Source organism: Larimichthys crocea, chromosome XXIII (assembly GCF_000972845.2).
Source record: "Larimichthys crocea isolate SSNF chromosome XXIII, L_crocea_2.0, whole genome shotgun sequence".
Classification (NCBI taxonomy): domain Eukaryota; kingdom Metazoa; phylum Chordata; class Actinopteri; family Sciaenidae; genus Larimichthys; species Larimichthys crocea.
In genome coordinates, this window is record NC_040033.1 from 12,928,803 (window position 1) to 12,946,740 (window position 17,938).

The following is a 17,938-nucleotide window of genomic DNA, read 5'->3' on the forward strand; positions in this document are numbered from 1 at the left end:
TTGAAAACAATAAATAGTTTGTTTTTTCACACCCCAAGTTTAACCCGTTAACTGCTGCTGGTCATAAAAAAAAAATCAACAGCGCAGAAACTTGCAGATGGATTTTTTAAAAAAAATCAAGTAAATAGGTCAATAAATAAAAGAAGTGTTGACTCAGAGGGGATTTCATCTGCTGCTCTGAAAGTTGCACGTCTTCAGATACACATGTGTCCCACATGACACCTAAAGATTGTTTCAGATTTGCGCCTCTATAGCACCTCTGCATGCAGAAAATCCAACAGTTAATAATCTGTGTGTGTGTGTGTGTGTGTGTTTATTCAAAAGGGAATTTCCTTCCCTTGCAGAGTGAGTTGTCATGTGGCTCCAAGTCTAGACTGCATTACACACTGATTACACATGTTTTAGCTGACATAATGGAAATTTAGAAGTGACCTACTCTCGCTCACCAACACTCTACCTGATGACTGCCTCAAGACTGCCTCACATGAGGAAGCATGTCAAACTGAGTCTGAGTTTAAAGTCTAACAGGCACTGTGTGCAGAGATATGTGCAGCAAACCCGCACAGACAATGCTTTGGTGATTAAAAAGGTCATGCCTTCACTTTAGAGAAGTCCAATGTACATATTTGCATGTTGTGCATCCTTTATACTATCTTTCTCTCCACCTGTTGGTCTTGATGTTACACATGAATAAGGAAGATTGTGCCGGTTTCAAAAGAAACATGGTGAGTTTAACTGGAACAGGGTTTAATAGTGGTGCAAGAATGATCAGCAGAACTGTTTGAAATTAAAGTATAAAAAGGCTGAAGCTCACTGTACAGTGGGTATATGAAATATTCATTCTCTTGATTTGAACATCTCCCTAGTTTCATTTCATCTGCATCTCCTGTGTTGTGGCATTGGCTATTTCCTGGTTTCATTCTTGAAATGAGTGCCACTCAGTGCGTCCAGGTAATACACCACAGCTCACAAACCAAGACACACAGAGGAACATGGCTGCAGAGAATAATGGGGTTGATCTGTGTGTGTGTGTGACTGAAACAGCACATTGCAGTGAAGGTGAAAGTTCCCAACATCCTTAAATCTGAACATGCTCTAATTCTTTGTTTTATTCATCCAGTGCGCATGTTTGTCTTTAGCCTCTTTGGTGCAGCCATCACACACCAGCCCTCCACCAAAAAGCTGCACTATCTCAAACATTTACTTGACGACCCTCTGGTGATTTGTCCACACAGCTCCTCTCCTCTCCTCTCAGCTCCACACGCTGCATCAGCTGATCCGTCACGTGATCCGGTGTCGTGGGTCACCCCTTTTGCAAAATGGAGTTGTCTGAGTCTGTGCAGAGAGGGCTACAGTCCCTAGCCGACCCGTCCTCTTTCGACCAGAGCAGCTTCCAGGTGTTGGTGGACGTGTCTTTCCGGAGCCTGCTCTCCTCCAAAGGCGACCCGGCAGTCCTCGGTGAGCTGCCGCCTCTTCCCCCCGCCGCCCACCGCCGCTTTTGTCTCCGCCGCTTCTTCCGGTTTCCCTGCACCGTGGTGTCTCATGCGTGGAGGATCTGCCTCGATGTTTGCGGGTTTTTTTTTTTTTTTTAACTGCTGCTTGCCGCGAGTTACTCTGAACCGGTTTGCACCCCCCGTGTTTACACAAAGATCTTTAACGAGGCGAAGAGGATCCGCGGATAGACGCGGGGCTAAAGCGATGTTAGCCGCGTCCTCTGCTGCCTGCTTTACATTCAGCAGCAGCAGTCACACAATCACACGGCTCTGCGTGCCTTTTGTCATTTAAACCGGCACCGAGTCCGCTCAGCATATCACAAACACAGTGTTAGGCTATTTCAATTAGCACCAGTCAACACTGATAATGGATACACATCCGATCGTTCGCTTTTGTCCGCTTCTTAGCTGGTCTTTGAACGCAGCAGCGCTTTATGTGTGTTTGCGTGTGTGTGTGTGTGTGTGTGTGTGTGTGTGTGTGTTTCTGATCAGCTGTGGATTTAAGCAGCAAATCTAAATGATGCACAAAAAATAAATAAAATAAATGACAGCAAACTTGCTTCATGCAGTAGTTGCACATGCTCTGTCTCGCTCTTGTTGGCATAGGTGTCCAACTTGTGCAGCAGTCCACCTCCTTTTTTTTATTAATGGCAGAATTATTTATTAAAAAGAAATGTTCCGTATACAAACAAACAAAGGACCCCCCCTCCAACACACACACACACACACACACACACACCACCCTGGCTGACGCAGCTGAGGGGTCCATTCACATGCAAATCAAACATTGATTTCCATTCTGCACGTCAATCTGCAGAGCAGGAGTATGGATCGTCCATCGACGTCATTTATAACAATCAAACGTGTCTGTTCGGTCCATAGAGAATAATGCATGCTCTAACTGCAATATACCGCGATACTTTCTTCTTATTATTATTTTGTTTACTATTTCAGATCAGCCCGAGCTGAAGCAGATCGACCAGATCCTGCTCAAACAGTGTCACACTGCCGCGACCACCTTCATCCTTGAGGCGGTCAAACAGAACGCAGACAAGTCGACGATAAGGTAGGAGAGAGAGAGAGGAGAGAGAAAGGTTTCCTGTAACATGTAGCTGCTCGGCGTCTAAATATATTCTCATTAGTCGTCTGCTTATGGCTGTGAAAATTGTTCTCAGATCACACAGTGTGCGTGTGTGACAGGAAACATGTCGCTCTGAATCATGTTGTTTGCATGTGAGGATGTGACCTGCTGAGACAGATTGCATGGGGGGAAAAGTAAATTCATTAAATGATGTGATATGTTGTCTTATGTCCTGTATAATACATAGCAGCCAACAAAAAAACAACAACTGTAAAGCAATGTAATTAGCAGGAGATCATGATGAAACCAGTTAATTAACCATGCTGTTGTCTTATATGAGATGAAGTATGTTCTTGTTGTGTTCCCACGGATCAAGGATGAAAGCAACACTGTCTGCAAGATTTATGAACCACAAATCAATTAAATAACTATAGTGACATTTGACACACTGGTTTGAACGGATCATCTGCATTCCTTAAATATGAGCTTCTTTATTTTTGTTTTTTTAATTAGAGAAGTGAAGGTGTTGTTCTGCTCAGAGTTGGCATGTGTGTGATCATCCAGCAAACAAACACCAATATATATCCAAGGAATCATTTACACCTTTTTCTTCTCTCATAAAAAAAAACAAAAAAACTTTTTCTCCACTTTCTAAACCTGCTACATCAACATTCAGCCTACATGGGACTAAAGTACAGACTCTTGCATGGGTTACAATTAACATGCCAGTGTAAACATGCCCCAAAATATGACTATTAAAAAAAAAAAAGTCTGTAAAGTAAACCCAGTTTTGTGAACTCTGCTAATTATTAAAGTGTTGTTTTGTTCTTACAGCTCCTGCCTGGAAGAGCTCACATTCAGTGCAGAGAGAATAGAAATATTCTATAGCACACACCAGGTGACAGTTCAAACATTGCTGCATTTATTCAAACAAGTTTTTTTTTTTTTTGTCATGTAAGTCTTGTAACTGTGGCCATAACTCATTGCTGCATGTTTTGTTTTGCAGAAACATAAAAAAGAACTGGAATGTCTGTTAGCGAGGTAAGCCTCAGCTGTCAGGGCTGGGGGGATTTGTGGGTGTTATTTTTACGTGGAAAAGTTTTACTCAGACTTCTTGTTTGTTTGTTTTCTTTAAAACTGCGAGGATTAAAACTGAACTGATTTTACTCACCGATGGATCATCAAACTGATGTTTATTTTCTATATTTAATCCACTCCACGCCACTTTCCCAAGACATTAGACGTGGAAAATACACACGGATCAAACCAAAGTGAATATCAACAATCTTTTGCACCGAAATCGAGGGCAAGTTGTTGCTCAGCCCAGTGGGGGGGAACGGAGAGAGTATTTTGCGTGTCAGGACGAAAAGGTCAAGGAGTGTGATTAATTGCAATGTAAATGGTGCTTTATGACGCGCCAGAAACTAACTCCCTTTGTGACAGAGCCACATTGTGTGGAAACAAACTGTCAATTCTAGAAAACACGAAAAGTCTTTTGAATCACCCACAAACGTTTTGTGGTGCACAAAACTTTGGGGACGTGTGATTTTTAAATAATCTGTCACTTATTGAGAGAGTTGTTTGAGAACACATCTCCGCTTTTGATGCCTGCAGCAAGCAGCATCCTCAGATTATTGTCGGCTCATGAAGATAAACGTCCTCTCCTCTTGAGTTCGCTGCTTTATCTCTCCTTTTGTTGCAACAATATCTTTTCTGTCATCCTCTTCCAGCATAGGAAGACGTCCAGCTCAGATTAACGACGTGTCCTGGCGTCTCCAATACCACATGAAGGTAACTTCAAAAAATGAGTTGTTTTCATTGTTGCATCCTTTCTTGCGTCAAACTCAAATCCCGTGTCGTCTACAGAACGCTCAGGTCGATAAGGTCAACGAGCCTTTCTACTCGATTTCACTGAAAAGTGAGGTAAGGCTCGGACATATTTTTATGCCTTCACTTGCAGGTGTTTTTCTGGTTTGTGCATGCTGTGTTTTCTGTGCGTAAAACAATGATCGTGTTTGTTCCTTTTTTTTTTTTTGTTAGAATGAAGGATCCTCGGAAGATATCAACTTCACCTGCACAATGGAACAGCTACAGGTAGGGGAAGGATTTAGTTCCTTGTGTGCTGCCTTTTAATGAACTTGTGTCATTTTTACTGCAGGTTTTGCACCACATTCATCTTCCTCTTTTTAAGCTGATTGCTGCAGGGTAGTTTCCCCCCACTGAAAACAGGAGAACTTTCAAATAAAACGCGTCATCACATCTGCGCGGTTTTGTGGATTTTTCTGCACATGAAGGGGATTCTCAAACCTTGAAATCTAAAATAAATGGAAGCCACAGAAGCCGATGGATTATATTAGCGATGATGCATTAGGTTATTATGATCTTAACGTTATGTGTCATCGCGGAAGCCTTTATAAGATATGACCTCGGCTGTTTGATGCTCTCCACCTGTATTTAAATGTGCAATCAGATTCTCCGGAGCCTGATGTAATTCAGCTGACTGAAAAATCCCATTGGCATACATGATTTTTATTTTTAAGTGTATAATTCATACCGTAAATATGCTTATTTTTTCCTCCAAATGATATTTTACACCCTGATCGCTTTTAGTTCCTGTTCAAATTGATCAATGGTCGCTTGTTTTCAGGATTTGGTGGGAAAGCTCAAAGACGCTGCCAAGAGTGTGGAGAAAGCCAGTCAGATGTGATGCCGGTGTCCTGTTTCCTCACCACAAAGCACTGAACTTCAGCAGCTTCCAGCGGCATTGCTCGTCTCTTTTATAGCTCCTTTTTGTACCTGACATTGACGTGACGTGTGTGACTGTGACATATTATCATCCCAACTTATGTTTCAATAAAACAACAAAAAAAACAAATAAAAACCACCTTGTGCTTTGAATAATTTCACGTCGTGCTCAAACCGATCCAGATTCAGTTTCTTGTCTTTTGGAAGAAATTTGGTGGGGAGAATATTTTAATAATCAGACTTGTGTTCGACATTATTGCAGCACTGAAACATTCAGTTTGAATTTAGAGCCAGTGAAGTGACTGGTAGGCATGTGTTTTGTCAACTCTTAACCAGCCTGAATAGGATTTTTGCCATAGTTGCATGACAGCAGTGTATTTTCTTTCCTGCAGCATTTGTTGTAACAAGAGGATCAGTCCAGCTTTTTCTGGAGCTGATGGGGAGCTATTTATATATAAGTCTACTAACTTGTAGAGATCTAGAACTTTTCAAACTATACTGCTCTGTAAGAATTTTGGTCCCCACCTTTTTTTTTTTTTTTTTTGTTAAGCTTGTCTGCATCCACCACCTCAGCTGAAAGTTCAAAGCTCCTCAGCTGAAGCACCACAGCGGCTCAGATTCCATAAACATCCGAGATGCCTTCACATTCTGCGGCGCTGGCTGAGGGATAAAGACTCCAATTCATCAAGTGGAAGTTGCGCTTTTTTTTTTTTTTTTTTTTCTTGCAGATGTCAGGACAGCGTATGACAAAGGTTTGACACCAGAGCCATTTGTCACACGGACGTATTTTAACACAAGTGCGTGGGTCTTTTTTTTTCCTTCTTCTTCTTAAAAGCGACGTTGGACTGAGATGAAAAAGGTAACAACCGCTTTGTTCTCCATTTGAACACATGTTTCTACTGAGTGGATTTTGACGCTCGAAACGACGTGAACGTGTGTTAGTGAGCTGCAGTTATTTTTAACATCACACAAGACGAGGGAACACCATCAGTAGCCTACTTTCTAGACGTCCCTAATCACAGAGACAATTGAGCCAAAGTGCGTAGATTGCGCCTTTTCATGCGCAAAGTGTATCACGTCGCAGTTTATCAAACTGGATGAATGTGCAGCCCCATTATGTGTTATTTTAAATCATGCGTCATACATCAGAAAGAGCAGAATGCACCGACAGTACAGGCTCATTTTTATGCGTCCTTAAAGCAGTTGCTTGGTGTCATTTCAGCTCCAGAAACTGCGCAAACCGCTCGGTTCTTTCTGCGATTCGGTGTTTTAAAAGGCTAATCAAGTGTACATGTGTGTGTTTCGTGTGTTATTTCACATCATGCGTAGATTAGTAGAAACAGCGTACACCGACAGTAATTCCAAGGCACCCTTAAGCAACGAGACCACGTGACCAAAGCGGGGCGGTCGAACTACAAGCCATTTTGGGGACGGTGTCAGTTTCCACGGAGCACACACACACTGCTGCATTTTACTGGGGGTGAAGCGGATCTTTTGGAGGCAAAGTTATCGGTGCCGAAGTGGGAGCCTTACCGAGCCGAAGCCGGAGGACTGTGTTCTTTTGAAGCCGCGGATCGGATACGCACGGAGCGCGCAAGCGGCGAGGAAACGAGGAGTTTTTATTCGCACATCTGAAATGCGCTCCGGTCCGCCGTGCGCTCTCCGCCACTGACAGCGTCTGCAGCCTGCTTCAAGATGGCGGCTCGGCTCCTATTCATTTTCTGCTGATCGCCTCCCAACTTTCATTGTCTATTCGCCTCAAGACCCACCGATTCCCAGCCGAGCCACCAGGTATGTCTTATTCGATATCGTCTCTAACTAACGGGGGCAGAAGGCGACGTTTGGACTCGGTGCTTTTGTGTTTTTTCTACGTAGCGATCCAGCGGTGGATGTGGAGCTTTGAACGGTGGCTGCAGCGATCACCGACGTGGAGCTCCGTGTGTGTCTGCGCACCACTTTTTTTTTTTTTGCAAAAGATGTTCCCCGCTCGGGCACAAACGCGATTTAAGATTCACGCACACCGGCTGTTGCACGATCTAGTGTTTGGTAACGTGTCCGTATAAGTTGATCACGGTTGGGTTTTGCCTTGTGTCGTTTGGATTTATGTAAAGTGGGAGATCTCAGGCGAACCAGGCTGTGTTGGCTGAGATGTTAACAGGAGCAAGTGCTCCAAACGCTCCTTCTGCGCCCATATTTCCACACAGCCACTTTATTTTATAGAATTAGGATGTTTGGGGTGTTGTGAACACGATCGTGTGGTGTTTTGGGGTGTATGTGACCAAATGTTGGATTTATTAACTTAACTTGGATTGCTCCCATAAACGTGACAAGGAGGCAAACCATTTCAATTGTGCATAAATGTTTCATGACTGCTGCTCGGTGAACACTTGGATCCTCGTTAATCACGCTCTGTGGCTGTTTATCTCTCGGTGTATAATTATCTTAATTAAGAAGGATGATTGGGTTTAAGAGAAATTTGGAAAAACTGTAGGCGACACGTCGGCCAGGATACAAAAGACTGGTTGTGTCTCGCAAGCAGACAAATGATCCGTAAACTTACTTTATTTCTTACGAGCTTTGGCCAGCGTGGACTGTTTGTTTTGTTGACATTTGGACTCGTTATGGATTTCCAGATTTTCATCCTCATGCGGTGAATTGCTGGCACACTGTGTGCCTCTGAATGTGGTGATACAGAACAGACAGACATGAGCCAGGCGGGCTTCTGCCTCTTGGGGAGGAGGAGGGGGGGGATAAAAAAAATTATCATTTTACTCATGAATGCTGTTGGAGGGTCTGGGGCTGTGCGTAATGGGTTAAAATGAACGTGTTTTCACGCGGCTCGGGTTCACAGGTTTGACAGGCTCACACCGTCTGCGTATAGATGAGATAATGTAGCCGGACAGACTGGAAGGCTTTTTGGGTGTGAGATAAGACACAATTCAACACGCCAAAATGAAAGTTAAGCTCTCCATGTTTGGCTTTGACTTTAATAAGTTTCAGCCATGTGGTCCATTAGGAATCTCCAGCTCTTCATTTCAAGCTTTTTTCTTAATTGACTGACAGCGGTTAATATGAGTCTTGTTTTTTTTTTTTTTTTTTTTTGCCCCCATTGCCGATTTTAATTGGGTTATTTCCAGCTGCTGTTGATTTACATGCAAGGGGAACCTTTACTAGAGGACCTGGTCTCGTTTGGGAATAAATGAGGTTGGCACGACTTTGGGTCACTGCGAGAACCAAAGGGAAAATCTCTCCATTTGTTGCCGCTTTATTGAGACAATTAAACATTCAGTAGCCTGGCTGTTATCAATTAATTGTTGTGTTATGAACACCGACTTCACAATTAAAGCTGGCTCTTTTATATCAAAAGAATATATGAGGTATGTATGTGCCACATCTTCTCTGTACGCTCGGTGTTTCTGTATTTATGCGTGGATCCATAATGAGGATCTAAAAGCAGACTTGATTCAGTCCAGTGTTTGTTGCTTTGTGCATGCAGCCATTTAGCAGCCTTTCGTTCCCAGCCTGAATGAACTTCTTCACTTTTTTTTTTTTGGATCTCCTTCTTTTTGGAGTCCACGCAGCTCCCACAGGGCGGAGAGAAACAGAGCAGTTGTCCAAACACCAGCCAATCGATTATTGGCGCAACAGGCTCCCCCTTTTTACTCATATGTAGACGTTATCCATCACTAGCCATGTGTGTGAGGTATCCTTCGAGCAGGAGCCGCTCTCCAAACTTGTCTGTTGTCTGTACAGAGACGGCCAGGAGAGGTTGATTGGAGCACTGGAACCGGCCGGGACCCGGGCATGGTGCCGGCTGTGGCTCCATGAAGTAACAGTGTGGGTTCAGAGTTGGACAGGCTGGCTGACAGTTTGTTTTTAAAGAGGATCACCTCCTCGTGTCCAGTCTGTTGGCGACACTTAGACTTTTAACGATGCTTTGACTTGTTCAGATGACAGTTAAACGCGTCCTGATGCTCACAACACCTCAGTTTTTATTAATACGCACCGGGTTGGATTATTGTTCTCCAGCTTTTTTCTTCGCCATCACAGCTCGTAAATATTATAGAAAACAGGAAAAGTTGTGACTTTGGCACTGGAGGACTTTATTCCACCTTGTTCAGATTGTGTGATTTGTCCGAACCGGGTTTTGGTAAAGTGACACAAAGTGTATAGGCGGCGTTTAATAAAGTGCGCCTGTGTTACTTTGGCCGATAGTGGCGCAGAATAAATAAGTATGATCCAGTGTGCGCTTCAACTTCGGCACAGTACGCTGCTGTCTGGCCATGTTGGTGCTGCACGGTGCTGATTATCGCGCACACGCCATGAAAAACACAGATTATTCCCCCCGAGTTGGACACGTACACTCTGTCCTCTCCCGTGTTGTCCGTAAAGATTTGGGAAGCTCGAGTAAAACGCTTTTTATTTGCCCCCCCCCACCCACCCCAACACCCTTTTGCGAAGGAAACCCCGCAGCCCGTTGAACCGATACGGGCTTTTATTTTTTTTTTTTCCTCCACAAAATGGCAGCCGTGCTGTCGGCAGCCTGGCAGTCCAGCGGCTGTGTGTGAACGCGGAGGGACTGGGGAGAGAGTGAGAGAGAGAGAGAGAGAGCCTCCGGTCCTCTCCTTATCCCCGCTGCTCTGCACACCGGCGAGCTCAGCCTTGTTGTTGTTGTTGTGTTTTTTTTTTTTGGGTTGGAGATCCTGCCTTTTTTTTTTTTCTTCTTCTAGTGACTGGCGACCAGCCATGTGGGCTAAAAAGCAAAAGGAGTTGCCATAGAAACGCTCAGGTTTCCCCATAAGCCTGTGTGGCACACCTGACGCAGTGGATGGGTGTCTCCAATCTCCTATCTCACCCCCCCTCTCTCTAGTCTCTCACCCTGGGGCGCCCCTATAATATTATTTTCCACCAAAATATATAATAGGAATGTCTGGTTGCAAACTGAAAGAAAGCTGCGTTTCAAAGACGTGGAGTGTGTGATGATCCATCGTGCCGATTTGTGTCCTAATCGCACAGATTTAAAACATCGGAGTTGGATGAATATTCCATATGAAACCCAGACTTCTCCGCGCCATGGTTGCTTTTTATTTTTAATTTTATCCCTCGTGTATTTGCTGTGACTTGAAGTCGCTCCGTTGCTCTCATGTCGCCATGTGTTTAAACCGCTGCTGATTTAAGATTGAAGCGAAGAGAGAGAGAGAGAGAGAGAGCAGCGCGCAACTCCATCGATCCCTCCGTGGGAGTGATTGATTTATGATTATTCACTGCGCCTCGGTCAGATGACTATCAATCTGCCACCGGAGCTCCTTCCCCTTTCTTTCAGTTATTGTTGGATTAGCATAAATGATGATGTTGCTTTAACACAAGTCAAACAAACAGCAGCTCTCTCTTTTTTTATTTATTTTTTTATTTCTTCTCCAAATGGTCTGCGTTGTAAAAGAAACCCACAGCCTCTCTGATGCCTCCTGCGCGCTTTGTTTTTTTTCTCTCCACCGCAGGATTGTTCTTCCTTTTTCAACATGCATCGGACGACCAGGATAAAGATCACCGAGCTCAACCCTCACCTCATGTGCGTCCTGTGCGGAGGATATTTCATCGACGCGACGACCATCATCGAATGTCTCCACTCATGTGAGCAAACTGAACACAATCTCTGTCGCCAAGGGGAAATGTGAACACTAGTGACTGTGAGAAAATATGTTGCAGCGGGTTATAGCCTACAGGATCTTTTCTTAAACGTCTCCCTGCACATACACTTTGATTTAAACTGTTCCCAGCTGCAGTGTTGATGTCCTTAAACCAGATTTCACCTGTACAAATTCAGATTCAGGATATCCTTTTTAAGATGACATCTAATACTTATTTTTTTGTTTCTTTTTCAATGGTTTGCAGTTTGCAAGATGTGCATTGTGCGCTACCTGGAAACCAGCAAATACTGTCCCATCTGTGATGTACAAGTGCATAAAACCAAGCCTCTGCTCAACATTAGGTGAGAACTGCGGTTATTGGATTGTCTGCCATATTCTGCATCTTTAAAATATAGATTTCATTCACTTTTTAGGCAAAGGATTTTTTTTCTTTGAGGCGCCTTACAGAGTGCACAAACTCTTTTGTGCCTCAGCATGGGTTAAAGTGCTGCACCTTTTAGTTTATTTCTAATAAATCAAGAGTTTATTCTTATGTATTGGTAATTTTAAGCAGCTACAACAATAGTTTGAACACTCTTTGTTTCCTGTTTCTTGTCTTTTAGTGGTTTTCCCCTTTGTTTCCCTATCAGAGTAGCTGGATCAGTCTGAAACTGGTTTAAGATATCCAGCCATAAGGAACACTTACAGACTGCCGTAATAATGTATTTGAGATTTCCTCACAGCTGTGAATCTCAGAGTGTTTGTGTGTTGCATACAGGCTGTATATGTGCTGTAAAATTATGTTTGAGGAATGTGAAAGTGTGCTTTTCAGTCTTGAGCTGTCACCCATTTCCTTCTCCACAGGCTTTATTGAACAGGAATGATTTAACCAGCTGTATCAGTTGTTTTTCTAGTTTTAAGTGGAAATGTGCAGAATTCCAGTATCTCAATGACTTGACTGAAGTTTCTTTTCCTGTCTTAAGATCTGACAAAACTCTTCAGGACATCGTGTACAAACTGGTCCCTGGCCTCTTCAAAAGTAAGAGCAACGTGTTTCCTTTCACTCCGACTCATGATGCATTTGCATACTTTCTTGATCAGCTGCTTCATCCACACTCAGTCCGCTGAAATGTGACAGCACAACAACCGTATTACCACTGCTGCATGATTAAAGGCAAAGGAACAAGAATATACATTTCTTATCACTCAACCTCAAAACAAGCTCTCGTGATATGAACATGTTTTGTTTTTCAGTGTTTTTCTAAATGTTCTTTGTTAGAATAGCGGCGCTGTGGTTGCTGAACTGAGATCATATCTACTGATATCATCATCACATTTGGGTGTTTCTGTTATTTCAAGTGCTGCTTTTGCCTGGTGTTATTGTGTACATGCTGTTGAGCAAACTGGCTGTTTCAATGCCCAGTCTCGTATTGTATCACATACACTCCTATAAGGTCAAATGTTATTTTTAAAAAAGAGATTCTGGAAATAAATAATACATAATGTAATGTATCAAAGCAAACCGTCATTTTGTGAATTGTTGTGTCTGTTATATTATAATGCGATTTGAAGAGAAATGTACCAGAGCTACATTTTATATTTCACGAGTGAAAGTGACCAGACTTGTAATTGCTCGTCTTCTTGAATGTCCTCAGATGAAATGAAGAGGAGGAGAGACTTTTACGCAGAGCATCCAGTAGATGGTGAGTTATAAAGCGTGTATATGTGAATTTGTTATTAACTACAGTGAAGAGGAAATCTCCTAAAGTTAGGATACAATGGAAGACTTTACACTTTCTATACGTTTTGAAATTTCAAATATAACTTGGATGAAAAGCCAGAAAATTTGGTTCAAAAATATTAATCAATTTGTTTTGTTGTTTTTTTTTCTTTAGCTTCTAATGGATCCAATGAGGATCGCGGCGAAGTGGCCGACGAGGACAAGAGAATAATCACAGATGACGAGATCATCAGCCTCTCTATCGAGTTCTTTGATCAGACCAGGTACGCTTTGCAGTTTTATTGTGGTTTCAGATGTATTGTTGCAGCATTGTTTGTTAATATTTTTGTGTTCTGTCCGATTTTGTTCAGATATGAAAGACTTATTATCGCAGATTAGATCAGTGTGACCTGAAGTGCTCCTGGATCTGTCAGTTACTCTGCTGTCCTGCATCAGAAAACCTTTTATCATTCATGTTTAGTCCTCCTGCTGTCTAGCATATAGAAACGTAACAACATGTACACAGCCATGTCCTCCTTAAATCTGAGATATGCTGCTTGAGTTCTCCTCAGGTTAAGAAGTTGGCTTTTTTCCAATTATTGTTTTTGGATATCACTTATTATTTTTAAGGACATGACTAATAAATATTTAATGTATTGTCTCCTACAGCTTAATCAAATTATTTCAAGAGATTATTATTATTATTATTATCCTATTTTACGTTTTGTTTCAGGCAGTGACAGTCTTCCTGGATTGCTCGCAATGTTATATAAACATATAAAGCCTTCTGAGCTTTGAACTTAAGTATTAAGTTACATGTACTGAAAAAAAAACACTAATATTTGAGGGAGGAAAAAAAGAAAAATGAAAGTGTATTTTTATTAAAGTGGATTTTTTTTAAATATCGTGTCTTCTAGATAAAAGCTTTTTTTTATTATTGGGTATAGATGTTGGCATATAAAAATATTACAATATGAATATCACAGGGCTGTAAAGTTGTTAATATTTACTCTTGGTTTCATTGTGTACAGATTGGGAGGTGGAGTGGAGGATAAGCCGTCTAAAGATCAGGTATTGGAACAACAGCATTATTGTTTTCTTGTTTACATCCTTTAGAACAAAATCAGACTCCATGTCAAGTTATGAATATTTAATTTTCCACCTCTGTTGTGAAATCCATTCATTTAACCATGCATTGTTTTCCCTCATGCAACTACCACATTGTAAGCAAAGTATTTTCCTGTTTTTTAAGGTGGACCAGAAGAATCTTTGAGATGCATCTCTATACAGACATATTGTGTATAATAATGCATGTATAGTATATGTGTATAAGTTTGGAATACTTGATCTGCAGGTGGCCAACAAGAGGTACCTGCAGTGTCCAGCAGCCATGACAGTCATGCATCTGAGGAAGTTTCTGCGCAGCAAAATGGACATCCCGAGCACCTACCAGGTCTTTATCCATTCCCCGACTATTTGTTCCTTTCATTTTTGGAATGACACGACATTTAAACTACTTTTAATATTATTCCTTGTGTCCCAAGTGAATTTTGATATCATGATTCTGATTTCATCTTGCTGCCAATATATTTTACTTTTATTAATGGTTCTATTAAAATTAAAACACGTGCCTTTTCTTTTATTCTCTCTCTCTAGGTTGAAGTCATGTATGAAGACGAACCCCTGAAAGATTACTACACGTTAATGGATATAGCATATATCTACACATGGAGAAGAGTAAGAGACATTTATGTTGTGTGACTAACAGTTGTAAATCCTAAATGTTCTTATTTTGCCCAGTTTATGGAGAGAATATATGAAAGTATTGATCTTTTTAAGTCACATATTGTCAGATAAATTTTGCCATTACGTCTCCACTATCACCAGCTGGACATTAAATTTAAACACATTGTGATTTATATATATATTTTTTAAAAATCAGTGTTTACATCCAGTGCTGATGAAGTTAATATATTTAGATTCTAACTTCACTAATGAATAAATTAAAGATCATAGTTTTCAAACCACCAAATATAACAAGATGTAAGGCTGCACAGAAAAAATAATAATATGGATTTCCACCCATATGTTGTAACAATAATGTGGTCAGTTTCCAAAATATCGATATATATTTTTTCATTTTTATTGTTTTAAAAACCTAAAACAGACTGATAGATGCTGTGGGATGGGGAAGGGTCTAGCTCAGACAATATTTCTTTTTTTAATGCATTTCCAAATTTCCTAACAGGCCCACATGTTTAAAGATACAGCCGAGCTGAAAATGTATTTATTCTTGTTTGTAAGAAAAATGTGGAGAAGTGCTCCATCTGTGCTTTAGAATATTTTTGGGGACGTTTAAAAGTGTTTGACATGCCATTTTATTTTGAAAATGATGACCGTATGTTTATTTGTTGTGAGTGGAAAGAAGGTTTCCACTGAATTGGGCTGCTTTAAAACCTATAGTGTGGAGACAATGTGCCATATGTTAAAGTTGGTTTATTTTTTTAGTTTATTCCTGTTCTGTGTTTGTTTTTTATCCAACATGTTACAGTATTTAATGGTGTCTTTGTTCATCCCTCCTCCACAGAATGGCCCTTTGCCGCTCAAGTACAGAGTCCGACCCAACTGTAAGAAGATGAAGGTGAGCCACGCGCAGCAGGAGGGCCAGAACAGCGCGAGCAGATCCGGTCCAGAGAGCGACTCTGCCAGCGACAAAGCCGGAAGTCCCGCCGGGGCTCCGTCCACGTCCTCGTCGCTGCCGAGCCCCGGCACGCCTGCGCAGTCCCCGCACCCGCAGCTCCCCCACGGCCCCAATAACGTCAACGGGACCCCGGCAGCAGCAGCAGCAGCAGCAGCGGCCCCTCCGACCCCGAGTCGGCCCTTCACTCAGTTCGGCAGCGGCAGCAGCAGCGGCAACAAGCCCCGGAAGGTGTCCCTGAACGGCTCGTCGACCTCCTCCGGATGACGCGGGGCTCCGGACCGAACCGGACCAGCCAACGCCAGACTCCCGCTCAGCTAATACTGTTTTCATGCCAACGTAGTTCCATTGTGTAGACAATGTTATCTCTCTTTCTCTCTCTCTCTCTCTCTCTCTCCATTTTGTTGTTCTAAATATTATGGCATCATATGTAAGTTTAAACGTAGTGGAATCAGAGACATTTCAAAATAAAAGGAATGAGGAGGTCGAGGTGGAGTTGGAATTTTTTAAGCAGATTTTGATGTTGACAAAAAAAAAAAGGAAAGTTGGACAGATGGACAAGCATTTATCCCCTTTTTAAAGCTGCATCTTTATTTTACGAAAGTGACTGAAGATACTTTTATATTTCCTTTTTTTTTTCTCCCCAGATGAAACGTGTTCATCATGATTACTTCATGTGTGTTGGGATATTTTTGAAACTGTCAGTTTAAACATGCATGCTCATGATAACACTTCTGTTTTTTTTTGTTTTTTTTATGAAAGAGGGTTCTGCGTGTTTACCCCCACATGTTTCATAATTGCGGGTTTTGAAACGTCGATATATTTTTTTTATTTTTTATTTTTGTTCCGGCGAAATGAAAATAGGCTCTGCTGGCTTCACGGGAAAAATAAATGCCTCTGGAGGGAAATAAAAAATCGACTTTAAAATTGCCTTTTACTGGAAAAAACAAAAACAGTTTCTTGTAGCTGCAGTGGAATCGGATTGCTTTGACACGTTATAAGCAGTTTCAGAGAATCCACGTGTAAATAGAAACAAAATGCATATTTAATCAGCGATGATGTTATTCTCTTATTCCCCTTTGTTCTGAGGGAATGACTTGGGCTCCTGTTCAGCTCCATTTCATGCTCAATGACATGATGTTTTGATGTCTCCCGTGTTTTCCGTATTTGTATCGCTCGATTGTATGGACAACTTATCGTATTGTTACTGTTGCACAGTATAAAACATCTAAATAAAAAAAACATTTTACACTTATGGAAACAAGCCTATTACTTTTTTTTTTTTTTTTTTTTTTTGTGACGGTGGCTCATCAGTCAGACTTCTGCTCTGCATGAACCAAACCAAATAAAGGGAGAATACAAAGCGTCAGATGTGAGTTAACTGAGTTAAGGAGGCCAGCACGGAGCAGGAGGAGATCTGGCCTGGTGATCAAATCAGGTTTCTGAATGCATCCAATTAAGATGGAAACCTTTTAAATGTTTTATTTGTGTGTGTGTGCATGTTGATGATTGATCACCTTAAGCCTTATTGCATTTTACTGCACTGAAATGTAGCGCTTTGAATGGAGAATTAGTTATATATTTAATTTTTTTCTGTGTAGACGTGTAGTCTTAATTGCTCTTTTTGAACCCGTCACATTTTCTAGGCCTGCTGGGTGTTACAAAGATATAAAAAGATATTTTATTTCATTTTCTTTTTTGCCAAAATGTAATTAAATATATATATATATATATATATCCATAAACAGCTGTAAGCTTTAAACCTTTCTCTACGCGTCTCCAAAAAAAAAAAAAAAAGATTTGTTAATCAAATCTATCTTTGCAATCAAATTTGATTTAACCTGAATAAACAAATCAGTATATGTCACTGAATATCACATGGAAGAAGGAGCCGGGTTATGGCATCAGACACGATTTTGAAGCTGTGTTTGATTGAACAGCTTCGTGTACCTCCTCACAGTGAACCACTAAGTAATAAAACGAAAGCGTTGTTTATTCGGCTCTTGTAAACAGAATAATCTGTTCTTTGAGGCTGTAACTGGGTGATAATGGGGCTCATTTAGTTTAATGTGATAATTATCCCTCCGGTTAAAAACCAACAAACAAACAGAACAACACTGACTCAAACGGGATCGACAACATTCCGCATTTATACATTTAATGTGAAAAAAAAAAAAACAGCCATAGAATAAAGAGCCCGACTGCAAAGCTGAAGGTGTTGGCGAGTTTAATATGTCTTTGTAATAACGTACATTTGAAAATACCTTCAGTAGTCTGACTCATGTACTTGCACATGGAACACCAGCTTTAAAATAAATAAATAAAACAAATTGGCACTGATCCACCTGAACCTGCTCATCTAAGATCACTTTGTTCATTAACATAAACCAAAATTATAAAGTTTTACATCTTGATTGGAACTATTTTCATTCACACTTTTTGTATTTTATTTTTTAAAATCTATTCGCGCATATTTTTATTTATCTTATCTTTATTTTTCTTTCAGGTTATTTATAAGTGTGTTCTTTGTTTGCAGCACACACAAAAAAGAGCGACAGAAAGATGATGTACAGC

General features: G+C 41.2%; 2 protein-coding genes across 3 annotated transcripts; both read left to right on the forward strand.

Moving 5' to 3' along the window:
- Positions 1-1,086: 1,086 nt before the first annotated feature.
- commd3 (COMM domain containing 3) lies at positions 1,087-5,456 on the forward strand. The gene is made up of 8 exons (XM_027274266.1): positions 1,087-1,458; positions 2,448-2,559; positions 3,409-3,472; positions 3,581-3,615; positions 4,305-4,365; positions 4,441-4,497; positions 4,615-4,668; positions 5,222-5,456. The coding sequence occupies exons 1-8, from the start codon at positions 1,320-1,322 to the stop codon at positions 5,279-5,281; spliced, it is 582 nt and encodes a 193-aa protein (XP_027130067.1). The 5' UTR covers positions 1,087-1,319; the 3' UTR covers positions 5,282-5,456.
- Positions 5,457-5,932: 476 nt separating this feature from the next.
- On the forward strand, positions 5,933-16,625 carry bmi1a (bmi1 polycomb ring finger oncogene 1a). Of its 2 annotated transcripts, none has more exons than XM_019268499.2 (10): positions 5,933-6,178; positions 10,818-10,950; positions 11,212-11,308; positions 11,930-11,985; positions 12,602-12,649; positions 12,842-12,950; positions 13,698-13,737; positions 14,021-14,119; positions 14,323-14,403; positions 15,254-16,625. In XM_019268499.2, exons 1-10 carry the CDS (start codon positions 6,170-6,172, stop codon positions 15,629-15,631), a joined length of 1,050 nt encoding a protein of 349 aa, XP_019124044.1. In that variant the 5' UTR covers positions 5,933-6,169; the 3' UTR covers positions 15,632-16,625. The 2 variants fall into 2 exon arrangements, with proteins under 2 accessions (XP_019124044.1, XP_019124045.1); XM_019268500.2 differs by lacking the exon at positions 5,933-6,178 and adding an exon at positions 6,519-7,110.
- Positions 16,626-17,938: the final 1,313 nt, after the last annotated feature.

What these genes read in the sequence shown, in the direction of transcription:
- commd3 (XM_027274266.1), top strand. Translation starts at nt 1,320, where the DNA reads ATGGAGTTGTCTGAGTCTGTGCAGAGAGGGCTACAGTCCCTAGCCGAC. An exon ending in AGGCGACCCGGCAGTCCTCG is followed by an intron (nt 1,459 to 2,447) that starts GTGAGCTGCCGC and finishes TTACTATTTCAG; the next exon opens with ATCAGCCCGAGCTGAAGCAG. An exon ending in CGATTTCACTGAAAAGTGAG is followed by an intron (nt 4,498 to 4,614) that starts GTAAGGCTCGGA and finishes TTTTTTTGTTAG; the next exon opens with AATGAAGGATCCTCGGAAGA.
- bmi1a (XM_019268499.2), top strand. An exon ending in CGCAGAGCATCCAGTAGATG is followed by an intron (nt 12,650 to 12,841) that starts GTGAGTTATAAA and finishes TTTTTTCTTTAG; the next exon opens with CTTCTAATGGATCCAATGAG. An exon ending in ACATCCCGAGCACCTACCAG is followed by an intron (nt 14,120 to 14,322) that starts GTCTTTATCCAT and finishes CTCTCTCTCTAG; the next exon opens with GTTGAAGTCATGTATGAAGA.